The 23362-nt window shown below is 42.4% G+C and overlaps 1 protein-coding gene across 1 annotated transcript in view; it reads right to left on the reverse strand.

Annotated features, from left to right (window-relative positions):
* brinp2 (bone morphogenetic protein/retinoic acid inducible neural-specific 2) overlaps positions 1-23362 on the reverse strand; it is a gene marked incomplete at both ends in the record, with an annotated part of 180243 nt that overhangs the window by 80408 nt on the left and 76473 nt on the right. Inside the window, one exon of the mRNA XM_084058609.1 lies at positions 15959-16195. Coding sequence (XP_083914735.1) covers positions 15959-16195 — 237 coding nt within the window. The remainder of the gene's footprint in view (positions 1-15958; positions 16196-23362) is intronic.

Here is a 23362-nt window from a genome sequence, read left to right on the forward strand (position 1 = left end):
TAAACGTGGAAGTGGGGCTGGGTAGTGATTCAAACGAGACAGGGTGGCTGGTGTTGCCGACTTAAGAATCCATGCCAGGACTATTTGTAGGTGGTTTGCTGAGTATCAACCAGTCCCCTCAGTGCTCAAAGGCAGGCTTTTAATTAACATAATGGAAGCACATCGACAATTAACGATTTGTACTGCATGAGGAAAAGGGGGGGGGCGTAGAGAGACTGCAAAGAAAGACGAGGAAACCTAGGGAGGGAGAGAGAGAGGGATGAAGACGGGCAGGGAGGGAAAAGAGACATTGAGAGAATTTATTTAACATTTACTGCCTGGATTTATGGATTCTCACAGGATCTGAGGGCTGCCAGCCCGAAACGAGGAGATGATAACTAAATAGCATTCTCTGTCAGGCTTCTTAACATCCCACCCAGGCATGGGGAACACAAACAGCAGCACAAGGTTATCTTTAAGACTTGATATTGCCGCGGCGCGGTCGGTGTAAACAGCACGTTTTCAATTTAGCGGCGAGGAAATTGAAATACAAGTGAAAGACAGATAAACGTGGCGCCCCCCGTGGCTTTCCCTGAATGCAAAACCCAATAAGTGGAACTAATGCCAGGGTCAGACCAATGCCGACGTTCTTCCAACGGGCGCTTTCAAGTTCAACTCGGCTTTGAAACGAAACGCCGGCCTCCATAGCGGCTACAACTACATTCATTCCATGAAAGAGAAATACAAGGTTAGAGCTACACGGGGTGCTCCTTCCATTCCGACATCTCACCACTCCGACTAGTGGCTTCCGCGTGCGGTTAAGGTTAGGGTTAGGGTTAGGTATAGGGTTAGTCAACGTCGGAAAGGCGACATGTCGGAAAGGAGAAATGCACCCGAGCTACACAAACAGTACACTTACTTTAATATAGATGTTTTTTCTACTTACAGGGGAATAAGTACTATATGAATTGGATGTATTATTTTTTTATATCATTAACTGTGTTTTGGATGTTGTTTGAAGCGCTCTGGAATAGCGATACCAGAAACTGATAAAACTCTAACTCCCCCCTATGTCTGTAAATTATCGATTTAACCCATTGAGACCTGAAGCCGGTTCTAGAAATGTCTTCTAAATCCCAGCAGTATTCTGATAAAAGGTATGTTGCTGTATCAGTGGTGCTCAAACTTTTTCATGTCAAGGGCCCACAAAATTATATGTATTTGGCCGCAGACCCCAAGCTCAAAATATGTTGTTCCAGGGACCCCCCAGGAGTAAAGATTCGAGTTAAAAATGTTCGCTTAAAAAGAATATATATTCAAAGATTTGCAAACATGTTCACGGTTTTTCAAAAATAGCAGATCTACAAGCTCGTAGTGCGGCACTCGGTGTCGCGCTATGAGCTTGTATATCTGCTATTTTTGAATAGCCAAATAAAATAATGGTTGAAGTGGTGACACAGATGCGTTCCCGGTCTTAATGGGTTAAATACATTTTGGAGACTGCCACGGCATCCCTACTCTGGAACAGCCTGCCGTTGGAACTCAGGCTTGCTAATTAATTAAAAAAATATATATATACCCCAAAAAAAAACTTGTTAACCCCTAATGGCAGAAATTGGTGCATCTATCCTGGTTGATGCTGTTACTTATGTGTGTTGCTGTCTTGTCGTCTTGTTCATTTGTTTGACTGTATTGTATGTTGTGAAGCACTTTGTAACCTTGTTAAAAATAAGGCTTTAGTACTGTAGGGTTGCAGTTGCTTGCTCTGAGCTGTTTATTTGCAAAAACAGTGAGAAATTGATAAGAAAAGATTAGATAAGACTTGTATTGTCCTGGAGAGAGGGATGTGTTTTCACAGCCATTACAACACATAAACACTGTGGGCATACTTAAGTAAACGCAGCAGTATGACAGATAAAGACAATACAGAAGATTATTTTATAATCTCCATACATAAACACATGCATACGTCCTAAAGCACACAACGTTGTCAGCGATGCAGTGTGTTTAACGCTGCAGGAGCAGAGGAGCCACAACTCATCTCCATGTTAAAGTTCTATATCTCTGTCATGGACCCTCAGGGATCAACATTTGAAAATAGCCGATCTACAAGCTCACAACGCGTCGCATCGCGACACGTTGTGAGCTTGTAGATCTGCTATTTTCAAACATGTTTGTACTTTTACTTTCGGTACTTTAAGTATATTTTGATGCTAATACCTTTGTACTTTTTAGTAACATTTTGAACGCAGGCCTTTTACTAGACCCTCCAGAAAAAAGCGGGCAAAAATCCTTGATTATGCGGGCTAAAACTGATGATTATGCGGGCTAAAATCCTTGATTTTGTGATGAAATATGCAGTTTTTTTTGCAATTTTTTGAAATATGCGGAAAGTTGTGAAGGCAATATGCGACAATATGCGGAATACGCGATATGCGAAAAGTTGCGAAAAGTGTGAAATATGCGGAAAGTCGCGAAATATGCGGAAATATGCGATGCAAATCGCATATTATGCGATGCGATGTGCGTATTATGCGATGCAAATCGCATATTATGCGATGCGATGTGCGTATTATGCGATGCAAATCGCATATTATGCGATGCGATGTGCGTATTATGCGATGCAAATCGCATATTAGGCGATGCGATGTGCGTGTTATGCGATGCGATGCGCATATTATGCGATGCGATGTGCGTATTATGCGATGCGATGCGCATATTATGCGATGCGATGTGCGTATTATACGATGCGATGCGCATATTATGCGATGCGATGTGCGTATTATACGATGCGATGCGCATATTATGCGATGCGATGTGCGTATTATGCGATGCGATGCGCATATTATGCGATGCGATGTGCGTATTATACGATGCGATGCGCATATTATGCGATGCGATGTGCGTATTATGCGATGCGATGCGCATATTATGCGATGCGATGCGGCCTTTTTGAAAAAACGTTACCCCCCGCCAATTTGCTGATTATGCGGTAAATTCTGCAATCGCATAATCACATTTTTCTGGAGGGGCTATTTTACTTATAACTGAGTATCTTTATGTTGTGGTATTGCTACTTTCCCTTAAGTAAAATATATGAGTACTTCTTCCACCACTGCCAATTATAACACACAGCAGTCATTAAAGTGAGTTTTGTCCCAGAGACTGTTGCAGAACTAATGAGAGAGAGGTCCAGTTAGGGGTTGGTGGGGGGGAGGGGGGTGTTACCTACTTATATGCCAATATCCAGGGCTTTAAACAGTGCCCATTATACCCGGTCTGAAATGCATGATTATTATCACAGCTGTGGGTGCTGCTGTGAGAGAGTAGTGCTCCCCGGTCATCACACACACACACACACACACACACACACACACACACACACACACACACACACACACACACACACACACACACACACACACACACTGTGAGAAGGAGTGAGTGCTCTGCGGTCATCACACGCGTGGAGAGAGAACCGGGAGAAACGGTGTTGCTAATGAGGTCAGCCATACATGAAACATGAGACGGAGTGCGCTCTGTAATTTAGATTCAATTCCCCGCTCCCAGGGTGGGCCGGCAAGCATGTTAACACCCACTGAGAGAGAGAGAGAGAGAGAGAGAGAGAGAGAGAGAGAGAGAGAGAGAGAGAGAGAGAGAGAGAGAGAGAGAGAGAGAGAGAGAGAGAGAGAGAGAGAGAGAGAGAGAGAGAGAGAGAGAGAGAGAGAGAGAGAGAGAGAGAGAGAGAGAGGGAGAGAGGGGGAGAGAGGGGGAGTGAGGGAGATTACGGAGCTGTCCGGTGCTGAAACGCTGTTGTGAGCTGAGAGAGAGAGAGAGAGAGAGAGAGAGAGAGAGAGAGAGAGAGAGAGAGAGAGAGAGAGAGAAACGCTCCACACAAAGACGCTTTTGCGGCGTCTCTCTCGTGTTTGGCCGCCAGCCCATCATGTTGTTGTTCATTGTTGCATCGTTGTGTCTTCTATGATCACGGGCTATAGCTAAGACGCAAACAATATTTGGCGGCTATACACTCTATACTGTGGTGTTGCATGTTTATTATTATATGGAAAAGGATTAAGGAATAGCAGGGATCTTACAGGAACGTGACAATCCTGGTTACACATAAAAAATGAGAGAGAGAGAGAGAGAGAGAGAACAGGTGGCCCCTGTGGCGCTCACAGGAACTATATCCTCACGTAAGATATGCTGAGTGTCAAAATTAGGACCTCCTGCTGTTTTTTTTCCTTGACATAAAATGAACAGGATCATTAAAGCCATTATTGTGATCCTTCCTGCCTTAAATCTGCTTCACAGAAGCAGTGATGGAGACATTATCCTAGCTTTCTATATACACCAGGGGTCTTCAATGTATTTTTTTAGCCCGAGGACCCCCTAGCTGAAAGAGAGATGAAGCAGGGACCCCCACTAGCCTACGTACTAGTGTTGATTTCGTCGACTAAAACTATGGCGAAAAAGGTTCGTCGACTACCTTTTTTAACTGACAAAAAATAAATAAAAGCTAAATATAAACTAAGCTATGATGACTAAAACTATGACTAAATATATTGACAATTTCATCAACAAATAAAAAGTAGACTAAAATGTTAGTGAGGGATCTAGTGGAGAAGAGATCCAGTACAACTAAAAGACAAGTCATTTTATGTTTGGTTGCGCTTGGATGTTGTGCTCTGAAAATAGTATCTACAAGCTCAAAACGCGTCGCATGCTACCAAGAGTAAAGTAAGGTATTACGACGCCATCAAGGCACCGCCAAAATACATTATAGTCGACTAAATCAACTGTAGATTTAGTCGACTATAACTAGACTAACAGTAAAACATTTGAGATGATTATGACAAAAACTAAGCGTTGTGAGCTTGTAGATCTGCTATTTTTGGCTTAAGTTCTCTTCGGAATAGGGATAATAGGGTTCAAGTGGTTAATGTAAAAAAGAAAAAAATTCAATCACACAACTATTTGGCAGCCCCCCTGTAGTAACTCTGAGGACCCCCTATGGGTCCGGACCCCCTGTCGAAGACCAAAGCTATAAGCAGTTTAAATCAAACATTCTACCGACTGTAACCTTCACATTGAACTGCAGAACAAAAACTGTGCTTTCTGCTTTGTTCAAAACACGTCTTTGTATTCTATGCTTTTGTGCGGGAATGACGCAGGAACAGAGAGACGCTGACGTCATTAAATCAAAGGTGTGATTCTCCACAATCCAGTGTATTTACACCTTTCTATGACATTACACCTTTCAAACTGTGTTCTTGATACAAAATGTTGGAATGGGCTCCAAAACCATGAGAACAAAAAAACAAAAAACAAAACACTGTGTCCCTCAAAACTAGGGTGACACATTCAGGATTCAGATTAGAGTTGGGAACAATCATTCATCTGTTTAATCAATTCCTAATTAAATCAGAGTAAATACTTATTTTCTTTCTTTTTTATTACAATGTGAGTTAATGATGTGCACATGATGCACCATGTGCGGTACCGATGACGATTATTTTGTGAGTTAGTTTGGCCAAGTCCATTGCAACCACCTGATCCCTGCACACGCACACACACGCACACGCACACGCGCACACACAAGCCCGACAATCACAACAGACTGACCATCTCAAGCCTGACGTATACTGTGTTGTGCGACCTATCTACCGATCTACAAGCTCACAACGCGCCCCAATGCGACGGCTTGTGAGCTGTTATTTTCAAAGAACAAAATAAGTAAGACGCCTTTTGGATCCTTCTTTGGGAAACGCTATAAGAACAAAAGGTTAAGGACAATAACAAGGATTTTCCACGGTCTGCCTAACACACATACATATGCACACAATCACACAGCCGCACACACAGGAACATTTTATTCTCTTTCTTTTGTGCTTTTTAATTCAGATAGTCTCTTTGTCCCTCTCTCGCAGTGAGGCAGACACAATCAATAGGCTCTATGCACAGCAGCCATTTTGGAGAAGAATTGGGCCTCTTCTTACTTCCTTCACAGGTGTTGCCAATGATACTAATGAAGGCTCTGTTCCATTCTGGTCAAACAGAGTCAGGGTGCTGATATTGTGCATGTTGGCTCACTAGAAATACTAGTGGGTCTCAAAGTGTGGTCCAGGGACCCTCATGGTTCCTTGAGAGGGTGTAACTCTGAGAGTGTACAAATGGAACCAAATGGACCCTCCCGGGTCCATTTGGTTCCATTTGTACACTCTCAGAGTTATGGGGGTCCTTGAAATTAAGAAGTTTGAGAACCACTGTGCTACACTAAATGGAACAGAGCCTTCATTAATGTCATTGGTAACACCTGTGAAGGAAGCAAGGAAGGGGCCCAATTTCTGTCCAATATGGCTGCTGTGCATAGAGCCTATTGCTGTCTCTGCTTTCTCCCCACTGCCTCCCGCAAGCTCCTCCCACAAGCTCCGCCCAGCTGTTTTCTCACCACAATACATTTATCAAGCCATCCCAGCAGACAAGACACTAACCTAACCTCACAGTGACCTCCAGACACACTGTTGTTATACTCTTCTACGCTCTCACAGTTTTACTGTGTTCCCTGCTTGGTTATAGAACTCTAAAAGTCAAACAGTACTGGCCTTCTAGATCAGTGCTTCTCAAACTTTTTTCATGCCAGCGTACCCTTCGCTAAACCCCACCCCAAATGTGATTGTCCAATCCTAGCTTAGCAGCCGTTGCTAAACTGACACATGATCTGGCAAGCTTCCGTCACCTGTCATACTGTAGCTGTCAATGTTATTTCGTCCGCACACACACAATCGTTTGCGACAGGTTGAAGTTCATCCATGACGGCCGTGACAGACGACCGTCGTGTATCCATGGCTATTCCTGTGTTTTTAGTTCATTGAAATAATGTCATGCACGTGTTTCCAGTGCATAGCCTACTGCAGGCCTTGTTGACTAGATTTAAAAGAGATTTTAAAGCTCTTACTCCTGAAATGATTGATTATTTATATGAGGGAAATCCCTCATTTAACATGCAAGTCAATGGGTGACAAGCTGAGATTGCCAGACCTTGGTCTGACAGATTGGAGTGGGCGGGACTTAGCAAAGGGTCCATTGGATCCCCAAATTAAAATGTTTATTTGGCCACGGACCCCCATCAGAAACTATTTTGTACCAGGGACTCCCCCACACAAGATTAATGTTGTTAAAACAGCTATTTTCAAACAGTCGATGTATACGGTTCACGTGGTCGAGAACCACCGCTCTAAAAGTCAAACAGTCCTTGCCCTCTGGATTACCCTGCTTTTATATTACACTGTGCTCATTTTTCAACGTAATTAAATCTGCTGGCTGGCGCAGCTAGGGTCCATTTGAGTGTGTGTGTGTGTGTGTGTGTGTGGCGTGTTCGCACACGTGTTTAATCGAGCACACACACATCTGCGCCTCGATAATATCCCTTTCCGAATCTAAGCGGTGACACACCTGAACTCTGCATGTAGAGCGGTGTAGTACCATCAGCCCCATTCACAGAACACTGCCAGAAAACGGCCCATGATCCAATTAAATCTCAGCGAATGGCTTCCAAGTCATTAACCCTTTTAGACCGGGAATGCATCTGTGTCATTTTTTAGATGTCTTAGAGATGGCTATTCAAAAATAGCAGATCTACAAGCTCATGGCGCGGTGCCGCGCCGTGAGCTTGTAGATCTGCAATTTTTGAGAAATGAAGCCTATATATTGTTTAAAGCTAACGTTTTTTACTCAAATCTCAAATCTTTGCTTCCAGTGGTCCTTGGAACAAAATATTTTGATATGGGGGTCCGCGGCCAAATACATATAATTTTGGGGGTCCTTGACATGAAAAAAGTTTGAGAAGCACTGATATTAAAGCAACATAAGTTTAAAAAAAAAAAAATGTTAGGATTTAGAAGACATTTGTAGAATCCCCCAGAATCAAAGATTAGAGTTACAAATGTTCGCTTTAAACATATATATTCAAAGATTTGCACTCTGTGCCGCGCTATGAGCTTGTAGATCTGCTATTTTTGAATAGCCAAAGAAATAAAAAAAAAACGACACAGATTATTTCCCGGTCTCAATGGATTAAGGAAGTAGCAGAATTTATTGCAAAAAAAAAAGAAAAAAAGAACATTCTCCAGCCAATTTAGGAAGTGACGCCTGGCTTATCCGGCGTCTTCCAGGGCCATTATGTGACACACCTGTGTCTTCTTGTGCATGATGATGAATAGCTTTCAGAAAACAGCCCAGCTTGGTGGAAATTAATTTAAACAGCGAGGAGATTACACACCTGATGGGGCGTCCGCGCACCCAGGGGTGCACCGGGGCTGATGGGTTGCGTGGCACATGTGCTTCATGCTTGTGATTGAAATGGCATGCCGTGTTCTCGCTCTCTCTCTCTCTCTCTCTCTCTCTCTCTCTCTCTCTCTCGCTCTGTAACCTGACTCCACCAGACGGGGGCGGTGTAGACTTCACAGGTTCACAATACAGCCTCCATCTGCGATCGCTCAGAGAGTAAAAGGCTACTCCGCACCACTTCGTGTGCGAACCAATCAGCGGCTGCAAGGGGCGGGATCTTGACGAGACCAGATGTGACATTGCAGATTTAGATCGCGCGTTTGATAATGCTGGTTTTCACCAACAAAAGAAGTTTTGTCTCCAAATCCCATCATTGGACGGACGTGACGTTTTTTTTTTGGGAGGACGTCACATCCGTTGATTCCTACTAGGGGAGTGGCGGGATCATTCCTAAGTTGCGTTAGAGTGCCCTCTTGTAGAATTATTGAAGTTGTATGTATGTAATCCGCCAAGTACAGTATGAAGCTTGATTTGTTTAGTTTGTTATTCGTTTGATCATTGTTTCTGAATTATCATGTCGGTTCATTGTTCAAATGAAATGTAAACGTGTCCTGTAAGTCCAAATGGGCTGGGCTTCCTTGGTAAAGTATGACACTTTAATAAAGAACAATATAGATAACAAAAACAAACTTTTGTAGTTGACCAGACTGGGGAATATTATCATTACTGTTTCAGAGAACTATACAATAAAACACAACATGATGCATGTGATATAAGATATACAGTACCAGACAACCTGTGATGAATTTATTAATCTGTGCCTGAGAGTCATTTTATTTCATAATTTTGTTAGTGGACTGATGTTGTTTTTTCAGTTGCTGTTGGTTGGTCATGGCTGCCAGTTCCCACCTGATGTTGTGTGGGAGTTCAGACTGCTCCACACCGTACTGAATGACCGCTAGCTTGCATAGCGTCTTCAAAGTAGGATTTAAATCTAGGATATACAGATCATTGGGTGTTTTGAATTCTCCGAAGAGAATGACACGATCTCCCACCATGCAGCAGCACATTGCATCCGTCTTAGGCGGTCGTTTCCCCTTGGGCTCAATCTTCGTCCAGGAGAAGGTCTCTGGATTGAATTTCCACAGATCACTTAAGTTGGCCTGGTCATATTTGGTGCGACCACCAAATATGTACAGCTCTCCATTGTAGGCAAAGGCTGAATGACCCCAGCGGCTTTCTGGAAGAAGCTGTGCAGAAGGTGTGTTCAGCCAGAAGTTGGTCTCTGTGTCAAACACTCTGATGTAGTTGCAGTCGTCCCCCCTCCACCCCTTGCCCCCAAATACAAACATCTTTGTCCCCATGATGGTGGCAGAGTGACTATGTGAATAAGGTGGTGAAGTTCCTCTGGTGTTAATTAAAGACCAGACCATTGTGGCGGTGTCCAACTTGTACATGTCATTAGTCCATCCAGTTTGCCAGAGGTAACCTCCGTAGATAAACATGACCTTCCTCAAGACACAGGCTGAGTGGTCGTCCCTCGCCGCTGGAACAGTCCCAGTAACCCTGGGTTCGAACCATCTGTGGGTGTTGACATCAAATGCATAAAGCACGTTGTAGTAGTACGCACTTATATCGTAGTTAGACCATCCCCAGATGTATATGATATCTTCTACCAGCACAGCCGTGTGGCCCTTGCGACAACGTTTTCTTCCTTTCTTCCTGGGCAACTTACCCCAGCATAAAGACACTGTGTTGAAAACGTCAACTGTGATGCCATTCCATTTCCCTTCAAAGTAATACACCTTGTGCTGCACTGAAACAGCAGCATGATGGCTTTCTTTTGGTCCTCCATTCAGATGTACCGTCCAGCAAAACATTTCTCACACCTGTGAATTATGCTAGATATATAAATCCTTGCTCTGAGAAACAATGGAGTCCTAATGAGCGTGTTAGCACTTATATTGGTTCAGTGGCACACGTGTCACGCAAAGCTTGGCCAATCCACACAGCCGATCAGTTGGGTTGGCCAATCAAGGAAGCCGATGACTGTTACACTCGACACTGCACTGTTCGCTCCTCGCGAGGTCTGCTTCTAGTGTTCTTAGAACCCGGGTAAAGATGTCACCTGAGTTCCCATGCTCGGACTGAACTCCTGGACGTGGTAACGGGTCTTATATTCTCTCAACGAGAGAGGCCACATCATACTGCTGATGTCACTCTCTCACTTCGCTTGTCCTTATATGGAGCTTACATATATCCTTATATCCATATATCCACACTGGCCATGACGTCAGTCTCGGAAAGTGGTCGAAAAAGTAGTCAAATGTTTTGCTTAAGTAAAAGTATCAATACTACAGTGGTTCACGACAACGGACGGTACCTATCTCAGTTAACACCCCCAGATTCTTAGCACCGGCCCATTAAAGTGTGTTCTTTTATTTCAACGTGTAGTGTGGCCGTTCAGCCACGGTGTGGCGATTTCTGCAGCTGCTCTCTGGTATCTGGTAGTTAAATGGTGGATAGAATATGTTCAATGAACAAACTTGTTATATCAACATAACGCATCGCATCGTGTGACGGGGCATACATTAATTACACATTAGTTTAGATGACTCAATTACTCAGTGAGACCAGTTGGTCATGTTTAAACGCGTAAGGACCGCACGTAACTCCCTTGTACTCCCTTGGCGCATAAATAAGCAAGAATAAATGACTGACAGTCATATTATTAGCAGCTGCATGCTGTATTTTGTTTTGAGTGGTGTAGCCGACCCATACGTCGTGAAAATATGTCTTTCGCTGTACTGTGATTGGCTGATAAGTATTCAGACCACTCTGTGATTGGCTAGCGAGACGCAAGAGGAAATTCATAACCTATAAATATCACCACGCACTTCAAAAAAATCATTTTTTTAAGTGAGCTTCCATCACTGTGATGACCTTAAATAACACCGCTCACTTCACACTGGGTGTGATTTTTTCTGTGTGTGTGTGTGTGTGTGTGTGTGTGTGTGTGTGTGTGTGTGTGTGTGTGTGTGTGTGTGTGTGTGTGTGTGTGTGTGTGTGTGTGTGTGTGCGTGCGTGCGTGCGTGCGTGCGTGCGTGCGTGCGTGCGTGCGTGCGTGCGTGCGTGTGTGTGTGGCTGACACACCACGTAGCTCCAGCAGCCCATAAAGTTTCCCCCCATAAACTTCACTTGAAAGTTACATTTAAGAAACTTTAATAATTATGAAACAGCAAAAGTTGTTAAGTAACATCGTCCGTCGTGTGGAGGAGCTCCTCCCTTTGCTGCTCTCTTTCCGTGTGCGACATGCAGTTATTAACGGAGAGGAGCTGTTAGCCCCGCCCCAGTCGATCTGCAAGACCACAACACGTCGCTGATGGAAGCGGTGTGGGCTTGTAGGTCAGCTCAGCTGTGTTCCCTGCGCTTGACAGGGGAGGGCGTATAATCCCATAGCATGGGAGGACGGCCCGTCTCCCCATTGGCTTAAAGGACAGGCAAAACGGGGAAGTGTCCCCATTGGCTTAAAGGAGTGATGGACAGCCGTGCGGACGTGGCATACCATTTTTTTCAAACTGAGTGCCCTCCCACACCCTTACAAGTGTCAGCTAAATATGAATGTTAATGAAATATATGAGAACTATATGCCATGTAGTATGTGTATAGATTCAGTTTTATATTTATTTTTAACCCATTCAATCCGGAAACGCATTTCTGTCATTTTAAGATTTCTTTAGCTATTCAAAAATAGCAGATCTACAAGCTCATTGCGCGGGACTCTGTGCCGCGCTATGAGCTTGTAGATCTGCTATTTTTTTTAGATCGTGAAAATGTGTGCAAATCTCTGAATATGGATTTTTTTAAACATGTGTCAAATATTTTGTTCCAGGGACCCCCAGAAGCAAATATTTGAGTTTGTTTGCTTATAAATATATACATTCAAAGATTTGCACACATTTTCACTGTTTTACAAATAAATAGCAGATCTGCGCTACAAGCTTGTAGATCTGCTAGTTTTGAAAAGCCAACGAAATCTAAAAATGACACAGATGTGTTCCTGGTCTTAATGGGTTAAGCTAATAATAATTAGATTTTATTCATTTTCAACCTGATAACCTGTTGAAGGTCCCGTAGCACCAAAGCATAGATTGAATGAAAAAGAACATGTTTGAATGTTAAGCGAATAAGGCAGTGGGTGTGAGTGTCTTTGTTAGTGACCCAGGGTCTTCTCGTACGAGAGCCTGCCATACACGCAGGTGAGCAAAACGCTTCTGTTCATTTTCAGCATGACAGAGCTTTGAGTCCTTTGAGGCCTGGCTGGCTGGCTGGCCTTGCTTCACATCTAGCTCTAGGTATGTTCTGTAATTGGAATGCAGAGATAGTGAGTAACAGTGGCCATGTCCAGTCACCTCATCGGGGACAATGACAAAGAAGAATATTATCTTCAAACAGGAGCTGGAGAATGATCTGCTTAAAGGGTCTACACCATGAATTTGAACTTTTTCTTCTTTTTTGTGTGTTTTTGGTCTCCCCCACCTCTCTTCTGTTCCAACAAATACCCGACTTCGAGCATGCAGGCTTTCATAGGCTATCTGTGGTTTTTATGTAAATTGGTCTGAAAACAGTCCGTCAGATTTGTTCCCCCACCCTACGTCACGTCTGGGAACAATTCCTCCCGTTTTTCAGTTCTAACCACAAAAAAAAAATCAAAAAAAAAAAACATTTTTTTTTTTTCATTTTAAATTTTTTTAAATTTTTTTCTTATTTTTTTTTTTTACTTTTTCCACACAGAACCAGGACATAACATGCATACAAACTGGCTCAATAGCGCCCCGTGCCAAACAGGACAATGTGGTATTGCAGGTGAAAGTTAGTTGGAATGAGTATATCTGAGGCTTGATTTAGGCTCAAACCTTTTGAAAAACGTTTGAGGGACATAAACAATATGATATCAAATATTATTATTATTTTTTAAATTCATGGTGTAGCTCCTTTAAATTGGATTCCCCCTTTGTCTTTAATAAAGGCCAGATTTGGGTCATCTGAGGAAGCTTGGGTCTGTTGAGAGCTCTGCTGTATGATGGCGTTGAAACACCAAAATAAAGTCCACGAACAGAATCCATTCATATGACCCTGACCAGAGTCACTGCTGAACTTCAGGAAGTAGGTTAATAGAATCGTGATTGTATCCGCGGCGGAGCAAGTTAGAACTCAATTGAAAAGTTGAAGATACATTTGGCGTGATCTAGTGAGGTCACACACTCACTGTCTGCAGTGTTGCTACCAGCTGGATTGAGTGCAGTGGTGAAAAAAGTACAAAATTGTCTTTTACTTGAGTAGAAGTATCAATACAGCAATGTAGAAATACTCTGTTACAAGTAAACGTCCGGAATTAAAAAAAATACTTGAGTAAAAGTACAAAAGTATTGCTATCAAAATGTACTTAAGTACCAAAAGTGGAAAGTATTCATTATGCAGAATGTCCAATTTCACATGTTTTCAAATGTATAAAAGTTAAACAAATCTTTTGAAAATAGCAGACCTACAAGCTCACAATGCGTCGCATCGCGACACATTGTGAGCTTGTAGATCTGCTATTTTCAAATGGCCAAAATGTATATAGAGTTGAAGTGGGTAATGTTCTGTAATAATAATCCAGATCTACAAAGTAACTGAATTTTTCATATAATTGTAGTGGAGTAAAAGTACAATATTTGCCTCTGAGATGTAGTGGAGTAGAAGTAAAAGTACGGAAAACTGGAAATACTCCAGTAAAGTAAGAATTCCTAAAAATGGTACTTCAGTACAGTACTTGAGTAAATGTACTTGTGTGAGCATAAGACAATACAGTAATTGAACTTGAACTATTTAGCACAAAACGCCCAGTAAATTCATAGATTAATACACTGTTTGGACAATTAGTTTTATCATCGCCATTCTAATAGTATTTCTTCGATGTGAGTCTCAAATAAAGCACAGAACGAGTTCCACTGGCCCAAACTTTGTGGGACCCTGTCCAGCATGGAGGACCCATAATAAATCATCAGCTCTTCCCTGCAGCATCCCTGACTGGAGCTGGACGCATCGCGAGCCATTGATGAAAGTTGTCCATCTTCCGCTCAATACAGCGCAGCGTTATAGCCTGAGGCGGCTGAAGCAAAGGGACCTCAACACAGCCATGAGCAGATAGTCATCAAGGCATGCAATGTCCCCATATATAAAGATAATAATAACTACAATGCATGGGGCTCTCCCATAGACAGTAAAAATAATGGACAGCATTACGCCCATAGACTCTGCAGGCAGGTAAATGAAGCCAATTTTTCATTAATTTCAAATCCGCCATCTTTCAATATCGCATCATATCGCGTCATATCCTATGCAACCGGAAATGAATGCTATTGGTTGGGTAGCTTCTCAATCAAATCATCCCGCCCCTCCTAGAGCATACCCTCATTTTTCATCCATTTTAAAATAAATGGGACCATAATTTACCAAAACACATATCATGTTTATTAAGGTAATACAATCAAGTCTAAAGTTCGGCAAAAACCCATCCACTTGCATTGAGAGTTATTTCTTATGACACCAGCAGGGGTAAAACAGTGAAACTACAGGCCATTCATATGAACTGTCACTTCCTAAATAGACTCAATTTCAAAGGCGGGTGCTGGGCCCTTGGGCTCTCCGCAGAAAGCATATCTCCCCCAGGCTGGGTTGCCTACCCAGGGCTTTTGTAAGTCATCCAGGTTGCAGCCGTCAGGACCCGGGAATGCTTTGGCAACTGTGTCATTTCTGACCAATCAGACACTCTCTGAAAGTCCATACTGGTGGCGTGTGTGTGCAATAACAACGGACCCTATAATACCTCACAAACATCAACGTTTGCGCTGCAGGACTCAGAACTTATAGCCTGGCTCCATGCAGCCCCTGAAATCGCTATAGCCTCGCATTCAGGGTCTGGTGAGTGACGCTGTAGAAAGGCGGGGTTTTCTCGTTTGCAAATCTAAACGACCCAACCGGGATCGGGATGATCCAGTATGAACCAATCGCCAAAGATTATACCCACTTTGGCCACGCCCCCATCTCATAAAACGGCTACACTGAGAGGGCTTTCAGATACTGGAGTGAAACAAAATGAACATCAGTGGCGTGCACAGACATTTTGAGGGGCAGGTGCTCAAGTAAATTATACTTTTTTTTTGTTTACTTGGTTTGCTCTTTTTTTCCCTCTACACCTATACCTCTTTTCCAAAAATAGCCGATCTACAAGCCCACAACGCCTCGCAGCGCGAGGCGTTGTGGGCTTGTAGATCTGCTATTTTTGGCTACAGTTCTCCTCAGAAAAGGGATGCTAGGTTTCGAGTGGTTATGGTAAAAAGAAAAATCGTATCACACAAAGATTTTGCGGACCCCCTGTAGTAACTCTGAGGACCCCCTAGGGGTCCCGGACCCCCTGTTGAAGACCCCTGCTGTGCCCTTTTTTTCAAAAGGGTACTGTGTCCTTTTTTCTAAAGGGTACTGTGCCCTTTTTTCAAAAGGGCACTTCTGGTCAAGAGGGCAAAGGGCAGGTGCTCTCACACCACCTAGAGTCTATCTGTGCACGTCCCTGAGTGTCAGGCTACTCAGAACTTTTGCTTTCTTTTCAAAGCAAACATTTTCATCCAAAGCCAATAAGCGTAAAGCTTACCTGACTCCATGAAGTCTCCGTTGGAGTTCCTCCAGGCCTCTTTGCTCTTCCGGAGGTTCTCCTCCATGACCTTGATGTCGGCAAAGGGACAGTTGCATTGTGGGAAGCGGGCCGAGCAACGGCACCAGCAGTCGTTGTTGCGGCACAGCAGCTCTCCCTCGGAGTTACACGCCACGTAGCTGAGCGCCGCCTCCACGAAACGCCCGCGTAGGAACTCTGGGAGGACGTCTTGCAAGCCTGTAAAAAAAAAACCCACATGAAATAATGACTCATTTGTCACCGTTTTTCCACGTTCGGTTCAGAGTTGCGTCAAAATTGCATCAGATTGGAGAATTAACCCATTAAAGGACGACTTCACCGCTTTTCAACCTATCTTCATATAATTGGTCCTCACTAATGCTCGTGATAAAATGGTACCATTCTTTTCTACTCGGTCTGTGTCTCAGAGGAGGGCTGTGGACAGTTCAGAGCCCCGTCTACCAGTGACATCATCGATGGGGAATCCAAGCTAATAGAAACTGCAGGCTTTCTATTCCTGGAAAGTTGCAATGCAATAAAAGAAGCCATTGTTCTCGCGTTAATAAAAATCTAAATAAAAAATGTGAAATCTTGTTGGAAAAAAAAAATCATGCCTAACGGTGATGTCACTGGTAGACAGGTTTCTGGACTGTCCACAGCCCTCTTATGAGACACAGACCAAGTAGAATTTTTTTTTACCATTTTATCATGAGTATTAGTGAGGACCTATTATATGAAGATAGGTTGAAAAGCGGTGAAGTCGTCCTTTAAGACCTGAGGCGATTTTTAAAAAAAAATCGAAATCCTAACAGTTTCTTGAAAAAAATCACTAACCTAACCAAAAAAAATGTTCAAGGTTTTTCAAAAATAGCATATATACAAGCTCATAGCGCGGCACTCGGTGCCGCGCTATGAGCTTGTAGATCTGCTGTTTTTGAATAGCCCAAAGAAATCTAAAGTGACAGAGATGCGTTCCAGGTCTTAAAATGTGTGGATGTTTAGTCAAAAGCTACTTGAGAACATGCAATACTGGCTGAGAAAATGTACATTTTCTGTCCCATTCTAAACATGGAAGTTGGCTGTCTGGTCTTGCTGTACAACAAACACCCAGAAGAATGGTTGCCATTGTTCCTTGAGCGGAAAATGGCGTTTTTTTTTGTTTTGTTGGCATGATTAGGTTAGCACGGGCAATCTGTGGTATAGAGTGTTCATAATACTTGGAACCATGGTGATCATTACTCCAACCGATAATGACATGGAGATACGCTTAAAGTGTAATACAGTGAAGTGTTCCTTTAGAAAGTAGAGAAATCTGCTATAAATAGCTCAGAATGTCACACAATTTCTAATTTCTTTCATTCTTAACCCATTAAGACCTGGAACTGTGTCATTTTTAGATTTGAGCTAAAAAAGCATTATTTTACACTTTGGGCTATTCAAAAATAGCAGATCTACAAGCTCGTAGCGCGGCACCGAGTGCCACGCTACGAGCTTGTAGATCTGCTATTTTTGAAAAATCGTGAAAATGTGTGAAAATCTTTGAATATATATATATTTTTAAAGCGAACATTTTTAACTCTATTCTTTGCTTCTGGGGGTCCCTGGAACAAAATATTTTGATGGGGGTCCGCGGCCAAATACATATGATTTTGGGTGTCCTTGACATGAAAAAGATTGAGAACCACTGATATAGAAACGTAGGTTTTTCAGAAAACTGTTGGGATTCAGGAGACATGTAGCACCACATTTTTCCCCCATACAGTTTGCTTAGTTAAGTCATTATTTACATATGTATGTTTATTAGAGAAATAATGCTGTAAACTACTGGATATAAATCCCCCCAAAATGGGGCACTTTGTATGCACAGTTATGGTTCTGTTTATGCTGAAGACTGAAGAAAAGAAAAGAAGGGAGAAAAAACAAAGGATACAAAGAGGCCATCAGTCCTGCTTTATCCAATACACACTTTATCATAAATGAGTGGGCTGTCTTCTTCTTCTACTGTTTACCGTCTCTTTATTTAGTCGTCAGTTACAGACATAAAGAGGACACGAGGAAGAAAGCCCAGACCGGAACTATGAAGCCCCATTTACAGTGGTGGAAAGTAACTAAGTACATTTACTCAAGTACTGTACTTAAGTATAATTTTGAGGTGTTTTTTAATCTACTGGAGTAACTCCAGTTTTCAGTATACTTTTACTTCTACTCCACTACATCTCAGAGGCAAATAGTGTACTTTTACTCCACTGCAATTATTTGAAGACTTGAGTTACTAGTTATTTTACAGATGTAAATTATTATATTACTGTATAAAACATACATTAGCCACTCTAGCCTTGTTTTATACCTAGGCTATTTGAAAATAGCAGATCGACAAGCTCACAACGCGTCGCGATGCGACGCGTTGTGAGCTATTTTCAAACATGTTGTACTTTTACTTTTGGCACTTTAAGCATATTTTGATGCCAATACTTTTGTACTTTTACTCAAGTAACAGTTTGAATACATGCCTTTTACTTGTAACAGAGTATTTCTACAGTGTGGTATTGCTACTTTTACTCAAGTAAAATATCCGAGTACATCTTCCACCACTGCCCATTTATGTTCCGTCACAGAACAGTGTTGCGTGCCAGAGAATATCTGACCTACAAGCTCAAAACGCGTCTCTTCAGCCACACGTTGTGAGCTTGTAGGTCTGCTTATTTTCTGCGTGCGACGAAGCATAAATCGGGGCCTGACCCACATATGGGGATTGTTATGGATTTGTCATGTTTCATTGAAGGCGTCAATCGTTGTCGAGGTTTGCAAATAGCTTGATGGAAAGCCAGTAAATCACTGCTGTATCTCCCAAATGAGTCAATCCTCCCCAGACCCATTAAAGCCCATAGATTTTTGTATATCCCTTTATTTTTAAACGATACAAAATCGTTTTTTTGAATGTGTTTTATGGCCGCCTTTAACCCTTTAAGACCGGGAACGCATCTGTGTAATTTTAAGATTTATTTGGGCTCTTCAAAAATAACAGATCTACAAGATAATAGCGCACTCGGTGCCGCGCTATGAGCTTGTGGATCTGCATTTTTTTTGAAAAATTGTGAAAATGTGTGCAAATCTTTGATTACCATATGGCTATATACATTTTAACTTGAATCTTTGCTTCTGGGGGTCCCTGGAACAACATATTTTGAGATGGGGGGTCCGCGGACAAATACATTATCATTTTGGGTGGTCCTTGACATGAAAAATGTTTGAGAACCACTGACTTAGCAACATAAGTTTAACAATAATACAAACTGTTAGGATTTAGAAGACATTTGTAGAATCCCCCAAAAGCAAAGATTTGTGTTAAAAATGTTCGCTTTGAACAATATACATATTCAAAGATTTGCAAAAATGTTCACGAATTTCAAAAAATAGCAGATCTACCAGCTCATAGTGCGGAATGCTATGAGCTTGTATATCTGCTCATTTTGAATAGCCAAAGAAATCTAAAAATGACACACAGATGAGTTCCCAGTCTTTATGGGTTAAACGCCAGAGTATGACCTTTGAGCATGTTGCTTATCAAAAGGAGAGACCTGGTATGGCATTATATGAAAGCAATACAATGTTGTTCTGCCTTTCTGAAGAACACATCTGGCTGTCTGTTGTTTGTGTCCCAATAAGCTTTGGCAACAACGGCTTCCCGTCTCTCCATTCAGAATCACACATTGAAGAACATTTCCCACTGTGCCCTGTGCACACTGTGAATAATATGCATGTTTTCTTCTTTGGTATTTTATCATTTCAATGGCTCGGAAAGATATGTAATTAGTCGAGAAATTTCCCCCCTTCCATGCTTGCTTTGGCGAACGCTTCAGATCTGTGTGTGTGTGTGTGTGTGTGTGTGTGTGTGTGTGTGTGTGTGTGTGTGTGTGTGTGTGTGTGTGTGTGTGTGTGCGTGTGCGTGTCGCACACTTGGTTCATTGTCTGTGTTTGTTTGCCTGCCAGCAGCAAATCTGGCAATGGTGGCTTAAATTTTTGGAGACAGCTAAATAACACGCCACACACTTCTCTCGTCACCAATCACTAGCATTCTCTTCTTCCGTTCTCTCTCTCTTCTTCTTCTCTCCGCTGTGTCCTAACCCCTCCCATCCCAAATACTTCCATTTTTTTTTTGTTCCGAGAAACTTTCTTGTTGGATTGTAAGGACTGTCTCCATCATGAAAAATAAATGTAGCCATATTTCCTCTTCTTCACTGGCAGCTAATGACTTGTATGTATTTTATTACCCTGCCTGAAGCGTTGCGAGACAGAGGGTATTGTAATAGTTCCTGTATGTCTGTTTTTGTCTGTCTGTGAACAAGATAACTCAAGAACGGACGGGCGGGTCCAAAAATGTGTGTTTCTATATCAGTGGTGCTCAAACCTTTTCATGTCAAGGACCCCCAAAATTATATGTATTTGGCCGCGGACCCCCATCAAAATATTTTGTCCCAGGGACCCCCAGAAGCAAAGATTTGAGTTAAAAATGTTCGCTTTAAATATATATATATTCAAAGGTTTGCACACATTTTCACGATTTTTCAAAAATAGCCAAAGTGTAAAATAATGCTTTTTAGCTCAAATCTAAAAATGACAGATGCGTTCCAGGTCTTAATGGGTTAAGTTCCTTATTCATTAGACACCATCACGCTCCTTTGAGGTTTGACCCCCCCCCCTCTCCTATCCGGTTCCGGTGGGGTGGTGAAGAGTAAGATCAGCTAGGTGTGCTGAGGTGACCACCTCACCGCATATCACCGCAGCTCAGTGATGTCATGTTGTAGTAATGGATGACTAAACTTGGAGCACGTATAGGGGCATTAACAGTACAAGAAGCACGTGGTCGGTGCACTAATTAGCTTCACCATCAGGCACCCCACACTCTTGCCTCTTTGATAGAGTTGCCAGCTTTGCTACCCAGTAACATCCACACTAAGGCTGTCAACCAATATTCCATATTCCAATATTCCTTTGAATATAAAAAATGTATGTGTTTGTGTGTGTGTGTGTGCGTGTGTGTGTGTGTGTGTGTGTGTGTGTGTGTGTGTGTGTGTGTGTGTGTGTGTGTGTGTGTGTGTGTGTGTGTGTGTGTGTGTGTGTGTGTGTGTGTGTGTGTGTGTGTGTGTGTGTGATATAACTCGTATTAGGTCGATTCCAAATGTCCCACCTTTGGGGACAGGAAATAAAACAACAACAACAACAAGAGACAGAAGGATGGGGGTGAACAGCTATGTAAGTGGAGGGGGGGGGGGGGGGGGGGTGGAGGCACGGAGTAGGAAAAGGAGTGAAAACGACATGCATAATTAGCCATCGTTATTAGTGTGCAGCGGAGTGAACGCGCACACCCACTTCTCGGTGAACCTGGCCTTCCTCTCTCTCCCGCCTTCCTTCCTCGCTGCTCAAATCTTCATCTTCACCTTTGCCTCACATTTTCTGACGTTGCTTGCTGGCAAATTAGAATTCATGAGAAACGTTCTTTCTCACTGCATGACCCACATCTGCTGCTTTAAAAAGGTAATGATAAAGGCACCCCGCTCAGATATGTCTCGCAATGATTCCGGCGTATCAACCACAAAACCACGCCAAGGCCCTGATGCAATTAAGCTGATGACTGGTGCTGAAGTGGGGAAAGGGGGTTGTTTAGGTTAAGAGCGAAGCCTTCAAGTGTCTCTTGCTTTGCCCGGCTGCACAGAAAGAAGCTTCTCTGACGGAGAGGATATTAGCTGAAAAGGGAGTCGTGTATCCTTGACGATTTTGTATTGAAGCCTCTGAAGAAAGTCCTTTCAAAGCGACCACGGGACTAAAACAGATACTCATTATCCCATCGATCTCAGAACAACGCTCTCATCGTCAACAGCATTCAATCAACTTGCAATGTGTCAAGGGCTGGAGTAATTAGCCGGTCTGAATTTTTAACAAAAGTGTTGGTTCAAATCGTTCCCGATCACGCACATCTTTTTTATTTAATTTTCATTGACATCCAAGTGTCTGGCTGTCGAGCAAAACGAATATGGATTCAGAGTGGTTAATATTTGGTTTAATGGTTTATTTAGAGTCCTGTTTATTTGCCGTTAGTTTCCTGGATGGCACTAACAGATGTTAATGAGCGTGAGCGTAAATTGATTGAAGTCTGTGTCAATGAACGAGTTTGAAACTGAGCTTGATTATCTCTAGGCTGAAAGTTCATTTATTTTGCCGTGGCGTTTCTGCCACGTTATGGTGCTTTAGAGTGACATGAGGCAAAGGAAAGATGGAATAATATATGCAACTAATGAAGTGGATACTGACTGACTGATGTGATTTAGTGCTTACTATAGACCTTCACCCGTCGAGCCATCTGGAAGGTTTCATTTTACTTACAACATATGAGACAAACAAACTGCTTAATCTGCCACTGTTGACTCCGGACTAATTTAATTTCATTGTAGGAGAGTGGTGATGAAAACAAACAAAGTAGAGATCCACAGGCATCAAAATCACTTTTCCAGCACTGTGTACAGTGGCTGAGGTCTAACATTCAGCACTCAGAGTCGGGCCCCTTGAGTATAGCCTATAAAACTATTTTGTTCTCTCAACTAGCTGTTGTAAATGTGAAATGAATCAATATTGAGCAATGACATCATTTTATTCTTACCTAACATGTTATCAGAAACTATTAGTTTGTTTTGTTCCCATACATAATTAGTGTTGATTAACCTTAATTAACCTATACTTAGGTGCCCAAAATAGGATCATCACAAAACACTTGAGTTCAGTATGTGCACTCAAGCCCAAAAATGAATGAATGCAAAAAAAACTAAAAACTAAATACAAAACAACAACAAACAAACATGAGATTCACTTTAAAACATAATATCCTGTTTGTTCTGGGTTTGGCCTTTCTCTCAGCTATAGCTTTATTGTGAGTTGTCCCGACGTATCACCCGCATACATAACAGCAACAAACAAACACATTAAAATGCACACGCAAATGTGTGTATACAAACAAAAGTGCCTCTCAATATTAGCCTGGAATCCAGCCTGATTCAAACTGATCAAATAATTGTAGTTGAGTAAAAGTATAATATTTGCCTCTGAGATGTAGTGGAGGTACAGTAGAAGACACTTAAAAGACACATTAGACACTTTCTTTTGGTCCTATTTAACTCGTATTTCAATTACGTAGGCAAGTCAGGAAGTGGCTCTAGTTTTACATTGGACAACACTGGTCCCGCCCCCCCTTACAGACCAATCAGAAGCCGCAGGCTGTTTTCTACGGAGATAGAAGACTTTCCCGACTGTGAAGCGAAGTGAGAAAAAATAAAACGCCGAAGGTAGCGAGCGTGCTGGATACCAGGCTAGCTCAATATATCCTCCTTGTACCAG

The sequence above is a fragment of the Gymnoscopelus microlampas genome, assembly GCF_963454915.1.
Source record: "Gymnoscopelus microlampas genome assembly, chromosome: 5".
Lineage (NCBI taxonomy): Eukaryota > Metazoa > Chordata > Actinopteri > Myctophiformes > Myctophidae > Gymnoscopelus > Gymnoscopelus microlampas.